The 23,862-nt window shown below is 43.5% G+C and overlaps 2 protein-coding genes across 2 annotated transcripts; one reads left to right on the forward strand and one right to left on the reverse strand.

Annotated features, from left to right (window-relative positions):
* Window positions 1–3,141: 3,141 nt before the first annotated feature.
* gpr142 (G protein-coupled receptor 142) lies at window positions 3,142–6,798 on the reverse strand (the record flags this gene model as incomplete). The annotated part of the gene is made up of 2 exons (XM_084568172.1): window positions 3,142–4,439; window positions 6,660–6,798. 2 exons carry the CDS (start codon window positions 6,796–6,798, stop codon window positions 3,481–3,483), a joined length of 1,098 nt encoding a protein of 365 aa, XP_084424298.1. The 3' UTR covers window positions 3,142–3,480.
* Window positions 6,799–19,915: 13,117 nt separating this feature from the next.
* On the forward strand, window positions 19,916–23,317 carry btbd17a (BTB (POZ) domain containing 17a; the record flags this gene model as incomplete). The annotated part of the gene is made up of 3 exons (XM_084568236.1): window positions 19,916–20,087; window positions 20,997–21,297; window positions 22,243–23,317. The coding sequence occupies exons 1-3, from the start codon at window positions 20,009–20,011 to the stop codon at window positions 23,315–23,317; spliced, it is 1,455 nt and encodes a 484-aa protein (XP_084424362.1). The 5' UTR covers window positions 19,916–20,008.
* Window positions 23,318–23,862: the final 545 nt, after the last annotated feature.

Here is a 23,862-nt window from a genome sequence, read left to right on the forward strand (position 1 = left end):
ATGTCCTCACCCCCTCCTCACCGCCCAATACCCCCATCCACACAAGCCTGCTCTGACATCTCAGCATCAAATCATGGCTTTCATTCATGTCCCCGTCTCCCGCCATCCTCTCCAGAGTAAAGTCGCCACCTCTTCACACTCTCTCAACCCCCTCTGTTATTGTCAGGCAGCAGGAGACATCTTCAAAGAAACGGCTGCGTACGAGCTCTCAGAACTCAGCGAGGGCCCGACCTCGGGGGCCCGACATGAGCAGAAGGACACGGGGACTCGTGAGAGAGAACTAACTCGGCGTCTCAAACTGTGACCACAAACACAACGAGGGCTGAGGAAGAACGGCAGGCAGGTGGCTTGTACTGGAAACTTTAAACATGACTGGGTGGCCAGGGGGAGTAAATGTAGATAAAGATGTATATACAGTGACGTTTCTTTTGTGGAACAAGCTATCAGACATGACATGTTTTTGTTTTTTGTTAAACATGTTTCAAATATACAAAAAATATAAAAAAGACAGTCTGTTTAGATGATAAATGCACCACTTTTTCACACTCAACCAATTTTTCTACACTTTGTTTTGAAATAATGAATTCCCACATTAGTGAAATTTATTAGTGAGTCAGCAGGAGGATGTTGGGGTGGATGGAGCGTGTACAAAGCATTCCACTCATCTCAAATATTAAAGCTATTTTTATGGAACGAGCTAAAAGACATGACATGTTAGAAAAAATAGTCACAATTGCTAATATTCATTCATCTTTTAGCTCCTGAAAACAAAACAAAAAACAATCAGGATTAGGATCAATTTAAATACTAAATGTGCAACTTTTTTTTACCAGCAAGTTGCAAACTTTGCTATTTCAACTTTCCTTCACGCTAGTTACATTTATGTACATAACACCAATCTGGTGAGTTAAGTTCATAAGTTTTGTTTTTAAATACTGAAGAGTCCCATTTGTGAATCGTATTAATGTAGGCAGGAGGATGTTGGGATGGATGGAGGACGTACAAAGCCCTCAACTTATACTCTTGAAACTGAGGGTCACACCTGGTCTCCTTTTTTCTTTTTTTTTTCAGGAACAAAAAAAATAAAAGATTGTCGGTTATTTCCTTATACCAGTGGTTCCCAAACGTTTTCTGCTGGGGACCCCCTTTGGTACATAAGATAATCTTCAAAAAAACTTTTTTGAACAAATAAAAGTAAACTTTACTGTGTAATATGTTCAGTGTAACAGGTTTGCGTTTGCGTGGGAGCCGTCAAAAACTTGTGCATCTCATCGCTCCCATCCCATCCCGAGCCCAAAAAAATACTCTCGTCATGTCCCGATCACGTGACTGCCCCCAAAAATCCTGTCCCGCAAAATCCCAAGAGAAAGACTCCTAAATCCCGTCCCGCTCCCTATGTTGTTGTCTAAAGTTGGGCGCAATCACCGCATTGCAGCGTCATTTTTTAATTTAATCTCCGGCTCCATCCCGGTCCCGCCTGCTCCCGTTCATTATTTGCTTTATCCCGTCCTTATCACGTTACCAACAGTGAAATTGACTCCCGTACCGCGGGACTCCCACGGGAATACTGTGACTCGCGGGAGTCCTGAAAAATTGTCACCCTCTAATACGATCCGCGCCCTGCGCCCCCCCTGCAATGGCTCTGCAACCCCCCTAGGGGGCGCGCCCCTCACTTTGGGAACCACTGCCTTATACGTTCTCAATCACATGATTTGGCCACACGACAAAAACAAAGGAAACTTTTTTTTTTACTTTTCCTGAAGATGTTTCAAATATTATGTTTGTGAAGGACTCCATAACCAAACAAAACTGAACGTTTTCAGACGTTAAAGGCAAACCACGCCATTACATTTAGTTTAGCTTCAGAACAGATATAATAAAAACACAGTTGACTCCATTCTCTGTGATTCTTTTTTCCTAATAATCTTAAACACAGCTAAGAATCGTTTGTTGAAGTGAAACCAAAATGTGTTCTATGGATCGGAGACAGCATTATTACTATTATAACTGAACCTGTTTTGAAACGCATCCTCCGTTTTAAGCGTAGTTAAACCAGGCACTGGCTTTTCTTTGACTTTGATAAATTGCAAAACCTTTTAAAACTTATATAATCAAATAAATCTTACTCAGAGTTTTGAAGCATCAAAGCAAATTAAAGGTTAAGAGCTGATTATAAATAAGAACAACCTGACAGATGCAATAATATACATCATCTGTTCATATTTTGTGGTTGACGGCACAGAAAATTAAATCATATTTGGTTGTTGGATGCCAGTTCTGTGTCTCAACTTCATCAGATGAGGCTGTAGGATTATTTAAACTATAGATGTCAGTGCATTTAACAGAAAGATAATAACTCAATGTCCGTCTTTCTTAACAGAACATGCCTGAAACATCACACTGACAGCAAGGCTCACTTTTTCCAGTGAATCTAAAATCTGAAATCACACGTATATGTGCATTAGCAGCGAGTGAGTTTAAGTGCAGTTGCGGCTGGTGCAGTAAATTTTAATTTCACCGGTTCAGGCCTCAGTGGAAATGTACTAGCTGACGGCTGTGTTCGTGCTCATGTCCGTGCATGCGTGAGAGTGTGTACCTCCGTCTGAGTCTTGTGTTGTGTGTGTGTGTTTGTGCAGACCATCCGGCTAATCTGGGGTTTGTTTAGCCAGAGCTGAGGCCGCGCTGGTTGGCGATACAGCGGAGGGTTCTGTTTGAAGAGCGGGGTCTTCACTCCCGCCGCTTTAACAGCGAGCTTTCATTTAAGGCTCCATCGAGTTGCATTTCGTGAAAAATAAACAATGACCTTAGCAGCTGAGGGTTTCGGTGCCTGGGAGCGCGCCGTAGAAACGAAGTACGATTTCTTTGCTCGACTGGCTTTGCTCAGCGGGGTGGACTGTCCTTTCAGGCCTTCAGCATCTTTACACTACTGCTGAAAATGCAGCAATTACAAATTCAGACTCTTCTTCCTCCCTGTTTGCTGCTTCTAGAGTGAACACAACGCCACCAGACTTCACAGAAAGAACAGGGTAGATTAATTAATTACTTAATTAATTAGTAGCATGCAACTAATCCTCTTGCTGTATCTCCATCTGTGCACCCACTGTGGATCTAACTACAATCAATCACAATGAAAACAAACACTATATCAAATCTCAAAAAAAGATCCTGTCACATTTTTGCCATTTATGGAAAAGAATAAAATACCTTCTTTTATTTTGTCACATTCTTCTCCAGAAAAATAAATATGCCGCTGTCTTATCTGATTTACACGGACAAATAACAGCAGATCACATGTTACGAGACAAAAAACAAAATAAAACATACTTCTTGTGAGTGAAGTTTATTTCAGGCCCTTGGAGAGAGCTCCGGGGCGGACTGGCCGCTGTCCATGGTCATAGCTGGAACACACTGCGCGTCTCTGGGGCCAGAAGTGCCACGGGACCATGGGATGACGGCGCCTTCTGGACAGAGAAGAAGGGGTCACGAGGGCTTTCGGGCCCGGCGAGGTGACAAGGGGGTGGTCTCCCGCTGCGAGCGCTTGTGGTTCCCACTGTACAGAGAGGAGATGGAGGCGTTGGCAGGGGCCAGTTGTTGGGGCAGAGCGCGGCGAGGGTACAGGGGCCCCCCTCTGAGCAGCACGACGTCCCTCACGGCGCTGCGGAACGGTTTACTGACAAAACAGTAGAGGAAGAAGTTGACAGCCGTGTTGAGCATGGCCAGCATGTTGGACAGGTCGTAGGCCAGGTGGACGCGCCAGTCCCGGTGAACGGAGGACACGTACAGGTGGTAGATGACAACGACAGTTCTGGGGGCCCACAGGACAGAGAACACGGAGGTGATGGCCAGCAGCATGGCCGTGGTTTTCCCCAGCCGCCGCGGAGGAGCCGACTTCGGCCCTCGCTCCTCCTGGCTGCACTGCTGCCTCTTCCTCATCCTCAGCGTGTGGATAATCAAAGAGTTCAGCACTAAGAAGATGCTACATGGCAGGAAGTAGATGATGGTCACGTGGGTCCATATGAGGACGGTGTCCAGCGCCGTGGGCGGGTGGCTGTTCCTCCACATGTCGGACCACCAGAAGAAAGGAACGCCCGACACGAGCGACAGCGACAGCACCACCGCGATGATCCGCCTGGCTCGCGCCGGGTAGCTGATCTGCCGGTGGAGGAGGGGGTGGCACAGCGCTACGTAGCGGTCCACGGTGAGCGGGACCGTGGACCAGATGGAGGCGTGGTTGGCGGCGAACTCGGCGGCGCTGACTGAGTGCAGCAGGAGCGTGGGGACATCGCGGTGGAAAACCGCCGTCTCCAGCAGGAAGCCGACGAAGATGATGAAGAGCTGGGAGAGGATGTCGGAGCCCGTCACGGCCAGAAGGTAGTAGTATAGAGCCTTCTTGGTGCGGCACGCCAGTCTGGACAAGGCCACGGCGGTGAGGATGTTCACTGACAGAAACAAAGAAGCAGACTTAGCTGATTTAAACTAAAGAATCCAAACAGAGATGCAGCATTAGCATTAGCAAGATGTTTTAGGGTTCATTTAAGTTATTTTGACATATACTCACAAGCCTGTTCATTAGGTACGCTAGTGAAATAGATTTTAATATAACAATCCTGCATTAAATCACCTTTCATGACTGTCAGTGAAAGGAATGACCTTAAAAAATACATTTAAATAACGAGGACTCATTTGTCCCCACACAGAGTCAGGTCCTCACAACGTAAGTAACACAAGAACACATATTTTAAAACATATCTTATTTACGCTCCCTTGCCAGTTTATTAGGTACACTAATGAAAATTAATGCATTATAATATTAGAGCCCTGTTTTTTTATATCACACAGTAAAGGTGCATAAACTATACACCCACTTGCCAGTTTATTAGGTACGCTAGTGAAACCAATACAGTCTAACACAGAAACTCCTATATATGTTTTATAAATACCTAATACATTCCACCTCACTACCCTTTTTGCTGACTGTAATTCCTCCTGTCTCTGTGTAACGATGCTCCTGGATACTGAAATATTTTAATATAACAGTCCTACAAAAAATCCTCCGTTATGACCGCTTTAATATTCAGTTGATGTAGAAACAGCGTCAGAAAGGTGGTGATTCACCTGGATGATTATTTTGGAGGGTGTAGTTTGTGGTGCTGTTGAACTAGATTGGGAGTGACTCACTGACTGCAATGGGGCTGTCAAAATAATAGGAACATGTGTCGGTACAACATAGTAAAACACAGTTGAATCAACATCTCTCTCAGTTATTTGAAACTAAAGCTGAACACCAGAACCTTCATGAAGACAGGGTTTACTTCAGGCCTGTTGTATTAAAATGCACTGACTCGTGTTGAACTGACAAGTGAGCGTACATGTTTGGCTTAAAGTCAAAATCGTTTTCATCGGTCTACTGTTTCTGTACTTTCTGTTCTCTTCCTTTATATAAGAACACTGGATCCACAGAAGTATAAGTTACACACCATTGATTTTATTTGTCTCCGTGCAACACATCTAACACACAACCTCCTCTGTTTCTGTTTCATTTCAGACATCTCGTCTGCACTGAGATATTTCCACTGTACTTACATCTCCGACCCCATCACGCATACAGCTGTTGACTCTGGCCTTGTGGCCTTTACATTTATTTCCCTTAGGGGGCAATTACGTGACGCGACCCAGAGGTCATCTGAACGCTGCGGTGATGCATTAGCTTGTTTTGACCACCACTACGTCTAAATCTCTGCCGGATCAATACCAAGTTGTCACAGAGAGAAGCAGAGTAATGACAACACTGCAGCACATTAAGTCTTTTCCACGTCCTGGACTGGTGAGGTGTTAAATGTGATGCAGAGAGGAAGACGGGAAGATGATGGATGAATCCTCATACACTCAGACAAAGTGATTATCATAAGCTGTGAGGGATGCATCAGCGGCAGCATATTAACTCGCTGGTCCATTGAAGCACTAGTAATGTACCTCTAACTCACTTCTCTATTGATTTCTTCAGACTTATTCAGTTCCCTCGCCTGCAGTATCCAGACTCACTTCTTATTAGAACATGAGTCTAGTAACATGCCATTTAGATTTCATTATGAGACATGTTTCAACCAACGGGGAGAAAAAATAGCTCTGCATCAGTTAATTAGTCCTTCAACCAATCAGAGCCACGTTGTTGTAAACAAATTCAGGCTTACGGTGACTCGTGATGAGTTTGTTGATATTTTCCAAAGTGGTGGAGGAGGATGTTGAGTTAATATGTTGTAATTTAGTCATTGTATTTCAATTTATATTGATATTTCTGAGCAAATTGTTGATATTCTGAACAGCCTCATCCTTAGCCTGGCGCAGTCAGACTCAGTTCTTATCAGAGTATGAGTCTGGTAACGTCTTGATTTATACAGAGAAACCCTAACCCTAAACCTGCAACCAATCAGAGACATTGAAACTAAATCAGATGACTACTGTTACTCTTCTGTCCATCACCACATTAAGCCCCGCCCACACTTTCTGATTGGCTGGCAGATCTTTGCAGGAGCAGAATCAACGGAGAGACTGCAGAACAACTTTATGCAGCCACAAAAAAACATTTTTAGTGTGGAGAAACTTTGGGCCGTCTATCAGGTAAGCAGTTCGTGTACTGAATGTGGACCGGTTCAGTGTACCTGGTACTCCCACGCAGAGCAGGATGCTGTAGTAGATGACCGGGATGAAGCCCAGGACACATTTGGATTTCTGCAGCTCCTCAGGTGTCAGGCCCAGCTCCTCGTGGCCGGACGCTGTCACATTGGTCCAGCTGATCATGACCTTCACCTGGAGCATAAAAATGAAAGAAGAATGAAGAGAAAACATATATCCAGTTTACTTTTTCGATGTGGTCTCAAATATTTACACTCTGAACTAACCTAAACCTTTCCACACTGAATGTCCTTGTACCTGAACCATCTGTTATCAAAATAAAACCAACCACTATTTTTAAAGTGCACTGAGCGTGACAATGAGGAGGCCTCTGTGATCTATTGTGATTCGGTGGATGAAGCTCTTGCTGTTTTTCGCTGTCCACCTTAAGATACAGGACTGATCTGGTGTCAGTCCACATTTGGAGGTGGTCTGGGACACATGTGACCTCCTTCCGTTGGTAGTGTGAACACACAATGAGTCCTGGGTCACATTAAAGACCACTTGCCTTGTGTTGTTAGTTATTAAGGTGATCATGTTGATGTATATGGAGCCACGTGGAGTTAAGTATATTTTACTTTGAGACAAATGAGTCGGTGGTTATTTACGTACAGAAAAACTGAGATCAGATCTCAAGTGCCGGCTGGGGACGAATGTGGAGAATCGTTTTAATACCAGGTGTGAACACAGGAACTTAAAGCTGGACAGGTGAGATCAGATGTTGATGTGAGGTCTGAACAGGGCCATAGAAACTTGTGTCAAAATTCTCCCAAACCTTTAGGATCCAAGCATCTACGGTTGTTCGGTTTGTGTCGTATTTGTTGAGAATTCGTTACCGAGAGAATTTGGGGATGTTTGTTTAGGTTAAGGGTTGTAGAGATAAAGGCGTTAAAGCAAGCATCAGAGAGATGTTTTCAGGACTCAAAGTTGAGGTTGCTGCTAAAACTCAGGTTTATACCTCTGCTACAGATCTATACAGAGCCTACTGCAGAGTGTCCTACGCTGGTGTAAACATTTACATTTCAAACTATAGCAAAAAAAAAACTGTTACTTTGACTGAAACCACTGCAACAAGAAAAGACAGAGGACATCTCAGTGGACGGTTTGTAGGAGGAAGAAGGATGGAGAATATTCTAAACTCGTCCGGCTGCCGAGAGACGAGCGAATAAATTTCATAGCTGTTGTGGTCTGTTGTGTAGTTTTTGCGGAGGCCGCATATCAGGCTATGGCGTAGATCTAATGCAGAAGCACAGAGGCTGTTTAGAAGAGACAAAAACAGATTGGTTAAGTTTAGGGAAATATCTTTGGAGTTTGGGTGAAAATGAAGGACCTGAAAGTGTAATATTTAAAAGAAACGATGACTTTTGGTTTGAAATAGGAAATCTCTTGTGTTAAGGGCCAATGTTTTGTTCACCCATCCAGCCACCTTGACCTCCTCTTTTCTGAGACGCCACTGTTGCAGTTGAACTGAGCATTTGGTCATAATAATCAGAAGTGATTTATTTTTTTAGTTAGTGTGGACTGAAAGAGTGAATCTGAAAACATAACTGATGCAACTGTTATTTTGATTTCTTGTTTGGTGGCCTTCTCAAGACTCTCCGGGCTGTGGATGATGTGCGGGTTACAACTATAAACAATGAAATGAAACCAAAAGGACTAAAGGGGCCATATATCACTACTGAATGTGAAATGTTACGTGAATAAAGTGCTAGAGCTGATAATAAAATAATTTTATACACAATCTCAATCCTCCAACGCCCTAAAACAACATTGCACAACTTAATATACAACAAGAACAAGTATATCCTTAGCAAAAAGTAGTATACTTGAAGTTCATTTTATTAAGTATGCTTGAGTATAAGTATACGTATAGCAAGTATACTACAGACCATGTACTTGTAGTGTACCAGAAAGTATACTAATTTAATACTTCTTCGGACTAAATTGTAACAGTTTTAAGTTTATAAAAGTATACTTTAAGTATACTTTATAACGTCATTTTAAGTTTACAAAAGTACTTTCAAGTATACAACAAGTCCACTAATCTATATACTACTAGTGTACTAGGTATACTTCTAGTCCACATTTTAGTTTAGAAAAGTATACTTAAAGTATACTTTAAACATTCCAATTTAGCCGGAAGAAGTATTAAATTAGTGTACTTTCTAGTACACTACAAGTACATGGTCTGTAGTATACTTACTATACTTATGCTTATACTCACGTATACTAAATAAAATGAACTTCAAGTATACTACGTTTTGCTAAGGGTAACAAAGCTGCATGCTTAGAATAATCCAGAAAGCAATGCGTGCATTAATTGAGATGATACTACTAACAAGTATTCAGTGCATCAGAAACATTATTTATTCCACATCAGTACACCACGCTGCTCCTTTATCACCATCAACACACACTGGAGTTTATTTCCCTCACTAGAGCGGCATGTGTGGATTAATCCGCTGTACAAAATAGTCCCCGACAGAAGAAGCTCCTGTTTGACTAAAACTTCAGTTGTTTTGTAAAAGAAATTTACAGGAAAAATATATGTTTTCGTTTGAAGATTTACGACTTGAGTTGGACGCAGCGGCGTATGGGCTGAGAGCCATGGACCGTCGTGTTGTCAGACAGCGCTGAGAGACAGAGTGATGCATTGTTGTTTCTTGGTCTTTTCATGTGATTTAATGTTGCAGCGAGTAACACAGAAACAGATTTAAGTTACGGTTATGTTTGGCAGAGGACGTTATGAAGGAGGGAAACATGGTGCTACACACACAAAAAATCTACATTAGAATTTCCTATAAGCTAATTTTATATCTGCAAACGTCTTGTTTAGTTCTCTTTAAACTGAAAAGTGGTGTCAGATGATGAAAAGCAGCAAATTCTTACATTTGAGAAGCTGCAACCAGATAATCTTTAACTGTGAAGTTTCTCTAAAATTTATTTAAACAATTATCAAAACGGCTGTCAATAACTGTTGCAGAGTCCAAATTGCCTAAAGGATCAGATTAATATATTTATCCAAATGATGTTGTTTATGTAGCTGCAGGAAAATCTGCATGACATCAGAGAAGAATTATAGACCGATGTATAACATGCATCTGTTTATCAGTCAGATCTGATTACCGATCATCATTTGCAGACGATGAGCCGCTTTACGTTGCTGCATAAACTGTATTTGAAATAAACAGCGGAAGCAAAAATTCTGTAAATCCGCTGAGTTTGGATTCAGTCGATTAAACTGCAGCTTCACAACAACAGATGGACGAACAGCAACGACCCCGTTAACCTCCAGCCTCCACACATCAGCCATTATGCTCCTGTCTCCCTAATTTAACCTTTTCACCTGGATGACATCTATCCTGTTTTTCCTCGTCTGCCTGCTCTCCTAATTTACTCCACTCATCCATGAGGCCATATTTGGGTCCTGTTATCTCTGCAGCTTTCAGTGACGAACCATTTGCAGAAGCTCAGCCAACGTAAACATCATCATGGAGCCACGATCACTCTATTCACAGAAGTGCCCTGATGATGTGAGCGCTGCAATCACCACCACCGGCAGTTGGTCATATTTAATTACTGCCATTGTAAAGGCTATTTATGCGGCAGGGTCGTGCATGTGTACTATATGACTGGCACTTTTTATGGCCTGGAGCAGGAATGTGATCGTAAAATTGACAAGCATCGAATAGCTGAGTGCTTGGATGCTTTAATTCAAACCTAAGCACAATAAACTAGCAGAAAGACCTGGATTGAAAAGCAATCATCTCGATCAACGGTGTAATTAACTGTGTAGTGAAGGAGCAGGTCAGTATGACAATTACTGCTGCTTACTCATGCCTGTCTTCACAATTTCTCTCATGTAGAAAGATACTGATATTTGTCCAGAGGGCAATTCGTGACAACAACTTCTGACTGAGGAGGAGCATTTCCTGAATTATCGGCACAAATAAAGAACCAGGCGTATTTCCACCTGGAAAAGGTTTAATATCAGGGACTAATCTGGAGAAACTTTGCAAGAAACTGAAGGTTCTTTTTAAGTTTCTAAAGCTCCGCAGACTTTAAAAGCTGCTTCACACACCATGTTTTAAAAGAATGATGGGATGTTTCAATCAATGAAACTTCTCACTCATTACTTCGACCAGTGGGACGACATATCTCATCTGGCCTGCAAGGAAGTGATGGAATGTGTTGCTGAGAGAAGAGACGTCTGGAGTTCCCTGATTAGTTACGACAACCTGATGTCAGATAAGTTTACAAAAATGGATGGATGGTTGGTTTTCTCCAAGCTTTGGATCAAAGCTCATAAGCTTCCTCTGCAGATTTTCCACTGAACTGCAACGACCTTTTCTCGATGTTGGCCTAAACATTGTGTTTAATACAAATAAAACGCTCACAAAATCATCTGACAAGTAGGAAAACCTGCAGATAAGGATTTATAATCTAGAGGTTACGATCCAAAGCTGCTGAGTAGATCAGGTGTCAAGGCTGCTTCAAAGCTCCAGAATGAACTTTCACAAATTCTGAAATCCTCATCCTTCATGAGAGCTTTGACGTCTGCAGGATGAAGTGAGTCAACTTTTCAACTACCTTTTTGTTATCAATAAAAACATTCTCATGTTCCAATCCTTGTTGTGGAACAAGATCCCGCGTGCACAGATAGGATGTCCTATTCAGTATTAATAGGTGCTCAGCTCCCGTGGGAGGCAGGCAGGCGGGTACATTCATGCCCTCAACTCTTTGCTTCTGTTATCTGGACCGTCCAAAACAAATATGGATTTAATTTAATAAAACTGGTTAACAGAAGAAAAACAGCAAATATGAGATTGTTTTGTTAGCCTGACATAGCCAGACTCAGTTCTTATCGAGATAAAAAATACCTCTGCATCAACTGGATCATCCTTCAACCAATCAGAGACATTTATCTGTAAACTAATTAAACTCCACAGCGCTCAGATGACGTATATGACTACCGCTCCTCTTCTGTCCATCACCACATTAAACGATCTGATTGGTCCATCAGATCTTTGCAGGAGCAGAATCAGTTCCCAACAGAGAGACTCCACAACAACTTTCTGCCATAAATAAATCTGCAGGTGATGAAGTTGCTCTAGCTTCCAGGCTAATTTCTTGCATCTTTGCTAAAACAAAGACCTAACATGTCAGTGTATTTGTGTCTGTATTCTGGATTCATCTGGATTAAAATTCCCTTCAGACACCTTAATCTCATCTGTGTAATTTCAATTTATTTATTTCCATTTTATCCACATTTAAGATGGAAAATATACTTTTAGAATTGCAACAGGTTTATTTTATATTCTTAAATCTATTACTGCAATGAATGAATAAAATAGAAAACTGTGACGGTTGAAGTTGTGCATCAGCGCTAAATAAAACCAAGGTAAAGTGTTTCCTGTAGACCTGCAAGGTCAACTCTACTCATCTACTCACACTATCTGTGTCCTCATCTGTTCTCGCTCAGGACCAGCAGAGAGAAAGATGATCGTTACGAACGAGACGGTCGTGAGGTTGCCGGCAAAACATGCCACAAGGGACCAGTAATTACTCTGGACAATCAATGTCCTGGGACATCTTTTACAGCAAGATGAACGTCTTAAATCCCCAAGACTTCTTCTTCTCTCCACCTGAGACATCCCCCGTACAGTCGCTCAAATCTTCAGACCTTGAGCTGAAAATGAAGCTGTTCTCACCTCAGGGGGGTTTTATTAAATCCATCTCTGAGGCAGTTATGCTGCTACCCAGGGGAAATGAGACATATTGATGTGATGACGAGGCAGCAGAGTCGCTGCAGATCAGAGGCATGTTTCTGATTAAGACCTTTCTTGTTTGTTTTTGTGGACAGTTTTCCCAGGGTCCACATGCAGCTGGAGGCTGTAGGATGCAGCTCTGCAGGGGTTACAGTGCCCAGGAAGCTGAAATGAACATTATCTGCGCTCTGCTTAATTATTCATCAAGCCACGGTGCACCTGAAACAACAGCTCTGAGAGACAAAGAGGTGCTACCAGGCGTAGCTGCACAGCAAACATATTATGGTTTCATGTGACGGCAAGACGGAGGCGTTTTGATGTTTATGAGGAAAGTGAGAGGATTCCCGGAAAGTCTGAAGCTGACAGGCAACAGTGGAACAAAATCTCTTCATCCTGCAGCTCGTGAGAGGAGCTGCTGTTCAGAGTTTATCCCTGAGGCCAAAATCTTGACCCATGGTCGGAGTAGTTAGGAAGACTGACTCCAGAAGTGCATTCTGGCAGAAGAAATTACAGAAATGATGAAGACAAATGCCCGTCCCTTAGAAAATTCAGGAGGAGTGGAATAACAAGAAAACACTTCAGGTCATCACAAAGTCAATTGTGAAACATTAGGACATGAGACAATCCAGACCTGCTTCCTTAAATAACTTTTATAATGAGATCCTGATCCAGCATCAGTGATGTGTATCAGCCCTGATTGCACGAGAAGCAGAAACATTTCACCCGTTAACGTGTTCAGAAACAGAGCACGGAGAGTTTTCTTTGTTTGTCCTTGTATGGTGGGTCTCAGTCTTACCTTCTCATCCAGTTTGCAGAGCGACTCTCCACCTGCGTCACAGCCGCTCCGCCGCCCGGCCGCCGGCCCCGGAGGCTCCGACAGAGTCCCTGCTGGACACCCGCTGAGGAGACGAGGAGGAGGAGAAGAAGTGGAGTCCAGGCAGACGGGACATCACTGCAACGAATGAACAGAGGGGAGAGGGGAGAAAGGAGGCTGAGAGGAGTAAAAAAAAAAAAAAAAAGAGGGTGAGGGAGGGGTCTGTAAACGAGGGAGGAAACAGATCAGAGGGAAAAAATGAAGGAAAACGGCACGGGAACACAAAATGGGATCTAATGGGGACTTTTTTTTGGAATTGGAAACGTGACAATAAAAACATTTAAAGCTGTCAGACTAACGTGTGATGTGTTCATCAATATCAGTAGAAAAAATGTCAGTTTCCCAAATTGCAGGATTATTTTCAAATACTTTATTAGAAAAAAATTTTATCCTGTAGCTGTAGACACGACGTAAATCATGACGGACGACACGAACGAAGCAAAAATATCAGCATCGCCCCCTGGTGGCTGGTTCCAGTAAAATATGGCAACGTGTAGTTCTAGTTGGAGATGCGTCGTCCATCTACGTAGACGCTCCCTTCTTCTCTAATTAATCTCTAGTTTTAGCTATGATACAGATATAAATAATTACACCATGTTCCACAGGGAGTTTGTCAGCAGGGTAAGGGCTAATGAGGAGCAACTTTTATTAACGCAGTCATTTAGTCCAGTGTTCTGTATTTGGCTTAAATGCTGATATGAGCAAGGCTAACTTGCAGCTAGCTCGTCTTATAGTGTTCTGCGACCACGGTAGCATGCTAATGTTTGCTAATTAGCACTGAACCCAAAGATAAAAGGAGATAGTTTTGTATTTATTCATTAATAAAAATGTTTGGGACAAATTTATTATAGATTATTTTTTTGTTTTATAAGTGGTCTCTGTTCAGTGTTTTAAAGGCGCCTGCACCGTCTATGTCCAACCACAGAACTGGAATTAACCGCTTTGATTCATCCCTGTCGAAACTCATGCACTCTATACTATAAAAGGGAACTTGTTGCACTCACCCTCTTTGTGCGAAGACTAAAACTCATAAAGACAGTTTGGTCTCTTTGGTTTCTTTCAGATTCTCACCAAGTAAAACAATTATTTATACAACACCTACGGCCAATTTAGAATCACCAATGAACCTAACCAGCATGTCTTTGGACGGTGGGAGGAAGCTGGAGAACCTGGAGAGAACCCACGCAGACACAGGGAGAACATGCAGACTACACACATGGATTAGAACCCAGAACCTTCTGGCCGTGAGGAAATAAGTGCTACAAAGTCATAGGACATGAGTATCTGAACCAAACTTTGGATCAACAATCAGACTCTATTCACTAGTTGCTGGTGATCCAAGAAAAGTCAAAGGATCACTAAGTCAGTAGGATTAATTGTCTGGGAGTCATGAATGTCTTTACAAAATCTGCTGCCAATTCATCGAGTAGAACATTTAGCAGCCCGACATTAGCTTGGAGCTACACTGCTAGCATGGATAACAAATATTAATGTGTTGTATAAAGTTAGGATGCAGGCTAATAACTGTTGCTGAGAGACGCTTTGGTCTCAGAATCTTAAGCTTGAACGTTTGTGTTGACCTTGGACTGATGAGACTCTGAGCTGTGTATTTAAGAGTCTCTAGAGAATGGATGTTTGGCTTTTATTGTAGAATTATCTTAGATTTTGGTAATGTAATAATAAATAAACAGGTTTAGATTAAGATTGATTTAAAAGCTTCTTGAAAGGTTCTAAAAAAAGCAGATATTAGACGCTCAGCATTTATTAATGGGAGTGATGCTGCCTTCATCACAGGAGAGCTAACGATGACACCCAGCAGTAGCAGCTTTCTAACTTCATACATGTATTCTTAACATCAGGTCAAACTAACTCAATTATGAGTGAGGATATCAGAGGAATTAGCAGACCTGGAAGCCGCCCGGTTGTTTTGAACAAGACAAATATGAGTTTAATTTAGATTAATCAACGTCTCGCAACTTCAAATCTCTGAACGATAGCGAAGCTCCAAAGCAAGCAGAGCGTTAAACGAACTGATCGGAAGAACTAATTCATCTTAAATGTGTTGACAAACCACATGCGAACCTGATCCGTATGTGAGCTCGCTTTGGCCCAATATGGCCGCCCTCACCATGCAGCTGCATCTCATTGAGTGTTTATCTGACATACAGTGTTGGACCTCTGACCGTGCTCTGCAGCAGGAGGTGAGTCAAGCAAATAATGAACTTTGCAGCTGATTGTTATGCACAGACACGACTCAACGGCGCAGTGGGGATACATTTCTGCTTTATGGTGGATCAGCAGACATCAAATTATCCTTTTATGGACAAGAATCAACCTACGAAACCAAGAAATGTTCTGTTCTGACAAAATATTTTACTTTCATGATGTTCCATAAAAAAATCTAAAAGTCTTTTAAATAAACGTACGTCTGGCTATGGCAATGTTAGCATGTCGTTAGCGAGATACTTCCTGCTCTAGAGTTTCCAAACATGCTAGCTGGTATTCCTGGTTATCAGATGTAAAGAAGTGTTATGTCCAAAGACAATAGTTAGCATAGCATTAGCTAAATGTTTTATATTAGCCGACAGGGTTACAGTACGAGCTAATGCTATTCCAGCTAACCAGTTACCTGCTTCAAAGCATCATTACGTCCAAGGACAATAGTTAGCAAAGCATTAGCTAAATGTTTTATATTAGCTGACAGGGTTACAGTACAAGCTAATGCTAGTCCAGCTAACCAGTTACCTGCTTCAAAGCATCATTATATCCAAAGACAATAGTTAGCATAGCATTAGCTAAATGTTTTATATTAGCTGACAGGGCTACAGTACAAGCTAATGCTAGTCCAGCTAACCAGTTACCTGCTTCAAAGCATCATTACGTCCAAGGACAATAGTTAGCATAGCATTAGCTAAATATTTTTCTTTTTAATGTTATACAAAGTGCTAATGGTAGCATGCAGGGCTAACCAGTTGGCTGAGTTAATGAAGCTCAGACTGCAAATGAAGATGGATGGATGTTTCCAGACGTTTTGAAGCTCAGTGTGGCGTCTCCAGTCGTCTCCATCTTGGCTGTGACTGATTCCTCCTAGAGGCTCCTTGAAGGTACTGCGGGACATAGATGTAGCTGTAACCTACGTACGTAGCCTACACTGGCGCAAATCTGCAGAGATGGAGAAGCAGCAAATACTAAAGCGCAGACATACTACTACCAAGCGGACCAATCACAGCTCTTGTGGGGAGGTGCACGTCAGGCTACGGCGCTAGTTGACGTATTGATTCGTAGTCAATTTGACGCCTAAATCAATGTGGAGTGTGAGTGGAGCTGAGGCATTATTTGCGTAATTACAAGAAAAAAAATAACATCTGGTTAATCATATTATTATTTATTCAGTTACTGATAATGCTCCTTGATAGATATGGAGTTCTTTTGCAACTTAAAAAATGTCTTAGATGCTTCTCGTTTTGGTCGGTCCCAAATATCTCAAACATCTCCTCTGCAGAGGTTGCATAAACTCACGGAGCTAATTTCACGCCTGCAGAGTCTATTGGCAGTTCAGATTTACAGTCAGCCTTAATCTGCACACATGCACCACCTGGAAAAAACACAAAACAACAAAACATATGCAGCTGCTGAAGGACAAAAAGGAAGAAATAGCGAGCACCGCTAACGGAGCTGGAGAGATTAAACCGATGCTGAGGCTGAGCTTGTCTCACGGGTCACCTCAGCCTGGACGCCTCCTCTAACCTCAGCTTTCCAAACTGTCGCTCTGTGCAGTTTTCAGGCAACAAGACTCCGAGCGTCTGTAACATGAGCAGCTCTCCAGATAAACGCCATCTTATCTCCACTCAGACACAGCCTGACTTCATGCTCAGAACAATCCTGCTCCAAATCTATTTATATTTCACTATTATTATTTTTTTCCTGCTTCATGTGTGTAATAAATATGTTAAACCACATCACAGAGCTGCTCTATTGAAGCAGTAAGTCTTTGTCCAACCCCAGCTGATATTCCATCTCTGTGTTATTTGTTCATAAGAAAGCAGTGACTCTTATCTGGCACCGATGCTGCTTTAGTTATTTAATAAAGACCTGCATTTGACATTTAGAAGCAAAGCAAACAAAGAATTTAAGGGCAGAATCATTATTTAAGTTCATGTGATTACACAGTCAGATCTAAACGCATCCATGCAGACGGTCAGGCTCAAGAATATTACAAATAATGACTGTAAGGCAGCACAAATAATTTATATTTATGATTTTTTATTGTAAATGGTGCAAATCCCAATAAACATGGACGTAGAACATCTAGTGGTACTTGCACCTCGTTGGCTCTCACAAGAAAAATCACAGAAACAAACTGAGAATGATGCAGTTAATGAATAAACGCCAATGATAAGAGAGTCCTCTTCAGTTTAAGTCACTGAGCATCATTTTGTGATGTTCACATGAGACGTTATGAAAGACGACAGGACGTAATCTACGGATCAATAATGGCAATAAATCTTGTTCTGTTGTCCTTGTGTTTCCTCCATCACGGTGTCCATGCTGACCCTGGTTGATCATCAGAACTGGACCAAGCAGACATGGGAGAAGGTGGTTCTGGTCATTTACTCGGGGAACACATGGCACCAGGATGTATTATAGGTAGAAGACAAGTTCTATTCATGTGGATGTTCCTTTGACTCATAGCACTTGCATCGCTGCAGACCATGTCCATCCTTTCATGGAGACAGGATGCCCTGATGGCCTCTTTCAGCAGGATGATGCTCCCTGCTTCAGGAATGGTTGGAGTTCAAGGTGTTGACTTGGCCTCCAGATTCAACCAGATCTCAGTACAGTCCAGAATCTGTTCCGATCGATGGAGGCCTCCGCCTCTTAAAGGATCTGCTGCTGACGTCTTGGAGACGGATACCACAGCGCCACACCTTCAAGGCTCTAGAGGAGTCCAGGCTCATATCGTTATCATTTTCAAGATTCAAGATTTAATGTGAATTCTCTATATTTTCAGGACATACAGCAATTAAGTAGCAGCAACAGTTGTGCAATATGGTTCAGTAAGGTGCAGGACAGATTATAGTAAATTAATCGTTAATTTTCACACTGTGTCGGTTTCTACACTACAACATATCAGACTGTCCTGATAAAGTCCTGGTCCGGTCTCCGTGAAGCTCATCAGTCCTCAGGGATCCTGGAGCTGCAGCCAGTCTGACCTCTAGTGGAGACAACAGGTCAGTACAGGCAGACTCTGAAGGTCGTGGTGGAAAAGTACTTTCAGTCAAGTGTTGTACTTAAGTACAGTTTATAGGTACTTTATGTGACTGTATTATTCTCCTAATTGTCTATTGTCCTGTCCTTAATGTATCATTTGCACTACTGTCCATGCACAACTCAACAAGCTGCTCCCATGTTGCACTGTTGTACAAAGTTTGATTTTATATATTTAATTTTTCTAGAGTGTTTGTTTTAAAGTGAGAAAGAAAGAAACGGCTTTTCAATTCTTCTGTGTGTCCTGGAAATATGGAGAATGGACTAAAAAAAAAACATCTTTCTACTCCGCTAGAGGTAAAGGTACTTTTTTTTTCTCCTCTACATTTATCAGACAGCTTCAGATATTTAAGAAATCTAGATTTTAAACTAAAAAGGGCACGCGGTGATTATAAAAATATAAAAAATTCAGCTATAAATGAAACAGCACAATGCTACTTTCAGACTTCAGGTAAACATACAGTAAAAAATAATCATATGAATTAAACAAATGGTAAACACAAGAATAAACATGAAAATAAACATGAAGATAAGTTTTGGTTTGAGTTCATTACTGAGTGTATTCCAGAGTCACTGATGGTTTCTCACTGAACTCGTTCAACGTACTCTCCGTCCTGATGAAGCTGCCGTAGCCTGAAGCTCCGTATTAATTGTTTGTGTCCTTGTGTCACGCGACTCGAGTCTGAACTGGGTGAACACACTGACACACATAACTGAACCCGGTCTGAAGAGATCAGGAGTGATGACAGAAACTCAAACAATAAACTATACCGGAGGTTATTAGACGTCAGGAAACTCATATTATGTGAAGCATGAAAAGAAAACTGTGTCAGTAGTTTAAGTTAGTTTCAGAAGGCGTTGATGCAGATACAGTTCTGCTTAGTTGAGTATTTGTCAGAATTTTCTACATTTCTTCATAAAAATGACTCAAAAGTAGACAAAGAGAACCCAGTCAAACAAATGAAACAAAAATATTATACTTTTGTATTTGTTTATTCAAGAAAATTAATAATTAGTTCATGTCTGTGTGGTGTAAAAGTCAGTGCCTCCTTGTTTCCAGTATCTGCTGTGACCTCCTTGTAACTAAATGTTTAAGTTGACACAATGACCTGTGTCAACTTTATCTCTCCTGCAGGCCTGGGATCAGATCCAGCTGCCGTCCATCCCCCTCCCGTCTCAGCTGTCTGAGCCCCCCCCCCCACCCATCGGATCAATGTCGCGCCGATATACCCAAGGATAGGAAAGTCGTGATCAAAGCGGTTGACGTGGAAACGACCCTGGCTTGTTTCCACCCACCGATCGATGGCGGTGGGTCAGACGTGTCCCACATTCAGACCCTGAGCCCCCCTACGTCCTCCACAGCCGACTGGGACGGAAGGCAGGAAGCAAGAGGTCCAGAGACAGAGAGGACAGGCTCCGAGAGAAGATGGTGAAACAGGTCGCTCGTGTCCGGGCAGGGGTGCTGCTCGTGGCCGTCTGCCTTCGTCTGCACGCCGCTGCTGCAGGTAAGATAAAGATCACAGATAACAGATCACTACGCCGGATGATCTTGAGTCGAAGCGAGAGGAAATGTTGTATTTGATGTGGTGTGAGTGAGTTAATACGATTAGAGACTGTGTGGAAATTATTAATACGAGAGGAAGGTACAAAAAAGGAGAGTTTTGCCCTTTTTCTTGACTGAAAGGTCAAGGTCAAGTCCTTCTGTTTCAGTTCAACCTATTTACTTGAAATGTGTTTAATTATTTATGTCTATACGATGATTCCTATCAAAGCTTTTTGCAGATTTAAGTCGCCATGTCTTTTCATAGAAGCTTATTGAGATTTTATCCTGTGAATGACTTCAGTTTCTTTCTAAGCACAGACAGGAGTTCATGGATTATTTAAGTACAAATAATTTGTGTACTCTCCCTAGGAAATCTTCATTTAAAAGTCGACCTAGACTGAAAATCTGCAAACGTGCAACAAAAAAATAGATTTCACGTTCTTTTTATTTTCTGTATAGTTTGATTGACTCTGATTTAAGTAAAAGCAAAAGTTCCCGCTGCGCTCTGTTCGCGTCCTGAGTGGGTGGGGGGAAGGAAGTGTCATATATTTAGTGAGAATCCGAAAGAGGAAGCAGACTTCTGCTCATATGAATCAGGGCTCACATCCCAGCAGCTACAGAAACCGTACAGTCTGGTGGAGGAGGGGTGGAGGCGAGGAGGAGGTGCCCCGGCCGAGACAAAGCTTTAATTAAACATGACCCACAATCCCTCATTATCCAGACGCTGCAGCTGGACTGATCAATGCCATGGATCTGGATGATACTGCCCCACTATCTGCCCCAGTGCACACTCACATGACACTGTTTTAATTCATTGAGCTGCATTTACAGTATGAACACACATCTCTATCTCCCTGCTGCCTCGAACCAGGCGTGAAAGTGGACGGGGCCCAGGATGGAGGAGGAGGAGGCAGCGGAGATGTGGACGCCATCAGCCACTCCCTGGTCCTGGTGCAGCGTCTGGAGGCCCTGCTGGTTCAGGGCAACGCCAGCGACGTGTCTCTGCGGGTGGAGACGCCCAGCGCCGACGAGGTGAAGGTGATCCAGGCTCACTCCCTGGTGCTCTCCCTGCAGAGCCCCGTGTTCGAGGAGTTGCTGCTGAGCCGTAACAGCAGCACCGTGGTCCTGAGGGAGAGCTCCGACTGCGCTGCTGTGTTTGACAAGTTCGTCAGGTGAGACCAGAGCTGATCTGATCTGATCTGCCCCCAGTGTCAGGGGGAAATAAACCCCAGAGCCCACAGCAACAGCCACATCGCCCTCTAGAGGGGTGAACCCTGCAACTGCATCTCCACGTCAGAGAGAAACTACAGGCGTTAATGTTGACGGCCATTTTTGATTTAGTCACATTTTAGTCAACTTTTAATTATTACATTTAGTTAAACTGACACTGACAACATTAATAGTTTAATGAAGCTTCTATCTTCAGGTATCAACACTGATCTCTTAGCAGATCTCAGCTGCTGTGCTGCCCTTGATCATTTATGAGGTTGGATCAGACGTTACAGAGAAAAGAGGAAGGATTCATTCCACGAACTACATTTATGGACAGTTTTAGCTCAACGCTAAATGCTAATCCATCATCCACTCTACTGTTCACTGTTTAAATACGTGTCAGTAAAAGTCAGAAGGCAATAACTTCATGTAGAGCTAAACAGTAACTTTTAAAGTACTTAGAAGAGACCTAATGTGTAGACACAGGTCTCTAATCTCATCTCGTTAACATTTCTTTATAGTTTTAGCTCGTCATCGTCTTAGTCACAGAGTAAATGCTCGAACTGCTGAGTTGCAGCTGCAGTAAGAGGTCCATCAAAACCTAAACTGGGCCTCGTTCATTAAGACAGAAGGTGTGTTTCCACCAAAGTCTCCAGGAGCTTTAATTTCCCAAACGTTTCCAAATGTCTAAAGTTGCTGCAGCTCTTTGTCATTGATGAGTCCAAACCTGGGCCGAAGCTCCAGAAGGTTTTTAGTAGATTTGTCAGGATGTGAAGCTAAGAGGTACTGACCCTAATCCAGACACAAAAGGAGCCAGGACCAGGACCTGAAAATGGCTTCAGGCTGAGATGTTTGTTGTTGTTTCACAGGAAGTGACTTTTTTCCAACTTCTCCTCTCCGTGCAGGTATCTTTACTGTGGAGAGATTTCTCTGCGTCTGGACCAGGCTACACCTCTACACAAGCTGGCCACCAAGTACCAGGTGCTGGTTCTCCAGCAGGGCATCACCCAGTACATGACCCAGAATCTGGCCAGGGACTCCCCTTCAGGCCACGTGGCGGGCTGGTACGAGTACGCCCTGCAGGCCGGGGACGTGACTCTGAGGGACAGCTGTCTTCAGTACCTGTCCTGGAACTTGTCGTCGGTGCTGCAGAGCAAAGAGTGGGTGACCATCAGCAGCCAGCTGCTCATGTCCCTGCTGCAGCGCTCGGATCTCGTCTTGCAGAGTGAGATGGAGCTCTTCGCGGGGCTGGAGGCGTGGATTATCCAGAACGAGCCTGACGGTTTGACGGCGGAGAACGCTCTGAGAGCCGTGCGTTACGCCATGATGCCTCCACGGGAGCTGTTCCGCCTGCAGACCCAGTCCTCAGTCCTGGCTCGCTACCAGGAGTCGGTACGTGACCTGCTCTACATGTCGTACCAGTTCCACTCGGCCTCGCCGCTGCAGATGGCCAAACATTTCGACGTGAACTGCAGCCTCTTCGTGCCCAGGAACTACCTGTCCCTGGCGTGGGGGGCGCCCTGGATCATCAACAACCCGACGCGGGACGACCGCAGCACCAGCTTCCAGACGCAGCTGGGACCCAGCAGCCACGACGCCAGCAAGCGGGTGACGTGGAACGCCCTGTTCTCCCCCCGCTGGTTACCCCTCAGCATGAGGCCGATGTACACGGAGACGGGCGCCATGCAGCCGACCCGCGTGGAAGGGGGGCGCCCCCGCATCATCATCACACCCGCCACGTCCAGTGCCGACTTCGCCGGGGTGAACTTCCAGAAGACGGTGCTGGTGATGACCCAGCAGCGGGGGAGGCTGGTGGTGAAGCACGTCTACAACTTCCACCAGAGCACGGAGGAGAACGGGAACTTCCTGGAGGAAGCCGACCTGTACCGCCGAACGTCTGAGTACCTCATCGACAGCTCCCTCTTCCTCCATATTGTGGTGAAGCCTCTGTACCAAACCCTCATAACCGCCAAGAACTGACCTGACCTCACCTCGCTGCACGCACCAACCCTCACTCGTGTCCCAGGTGGGGACGTGGGTCTGAATCCTCCTCGGTGTGACGCTGGTCTCAAACAGCTGCTGTTCTCATTGGGCAACTAACAACCAGAGCCTGACTCATGTAAAACCCTGAAGAAACGTCTCTTAGAGGGAATGTGTGGTTCTGCTCTGAATTTTTCTCACTGTCAACGAATCCCAAGGTGGATTATTTCACCTCTGAAAATAGTCCTCAACAAATTTTGAGCAACAGTTGCTAAAAAGTGTGGAGTAGTAGCACGAAAAACCTGCAGAACTTCTGCACGTAATTGGACAGTCCTCCAGTCAATCAGAGACATTTTGTTGTAAACTGATTTAATTTGTCGTGTATGACGACTCTTCTGTCCATCGCCACATTAAGCCCCGCCCCCAAACAATCTGATTGGCCCGGCAGATCTTTGCAGGAGCAGAATCAGTTCCCAATGGACAGACTCCAGATAAACTTTCCACCACAAACTAGAAATTAGACGCAGTTGATCTGACTTCCAGGC

This window comes from Chelon labrosus (genome assembly GCF_963514085.1).
Source record: "Chelon labrosus genome assembly, chromosome: 19".
NCBI classification, from domain to species: domain Eukaryota; kingdom Metazoa; phylum Chordata; class Actinopteri; order Mugiliformes; family Mugilidae; genus Chelon; species Chelon labrosus.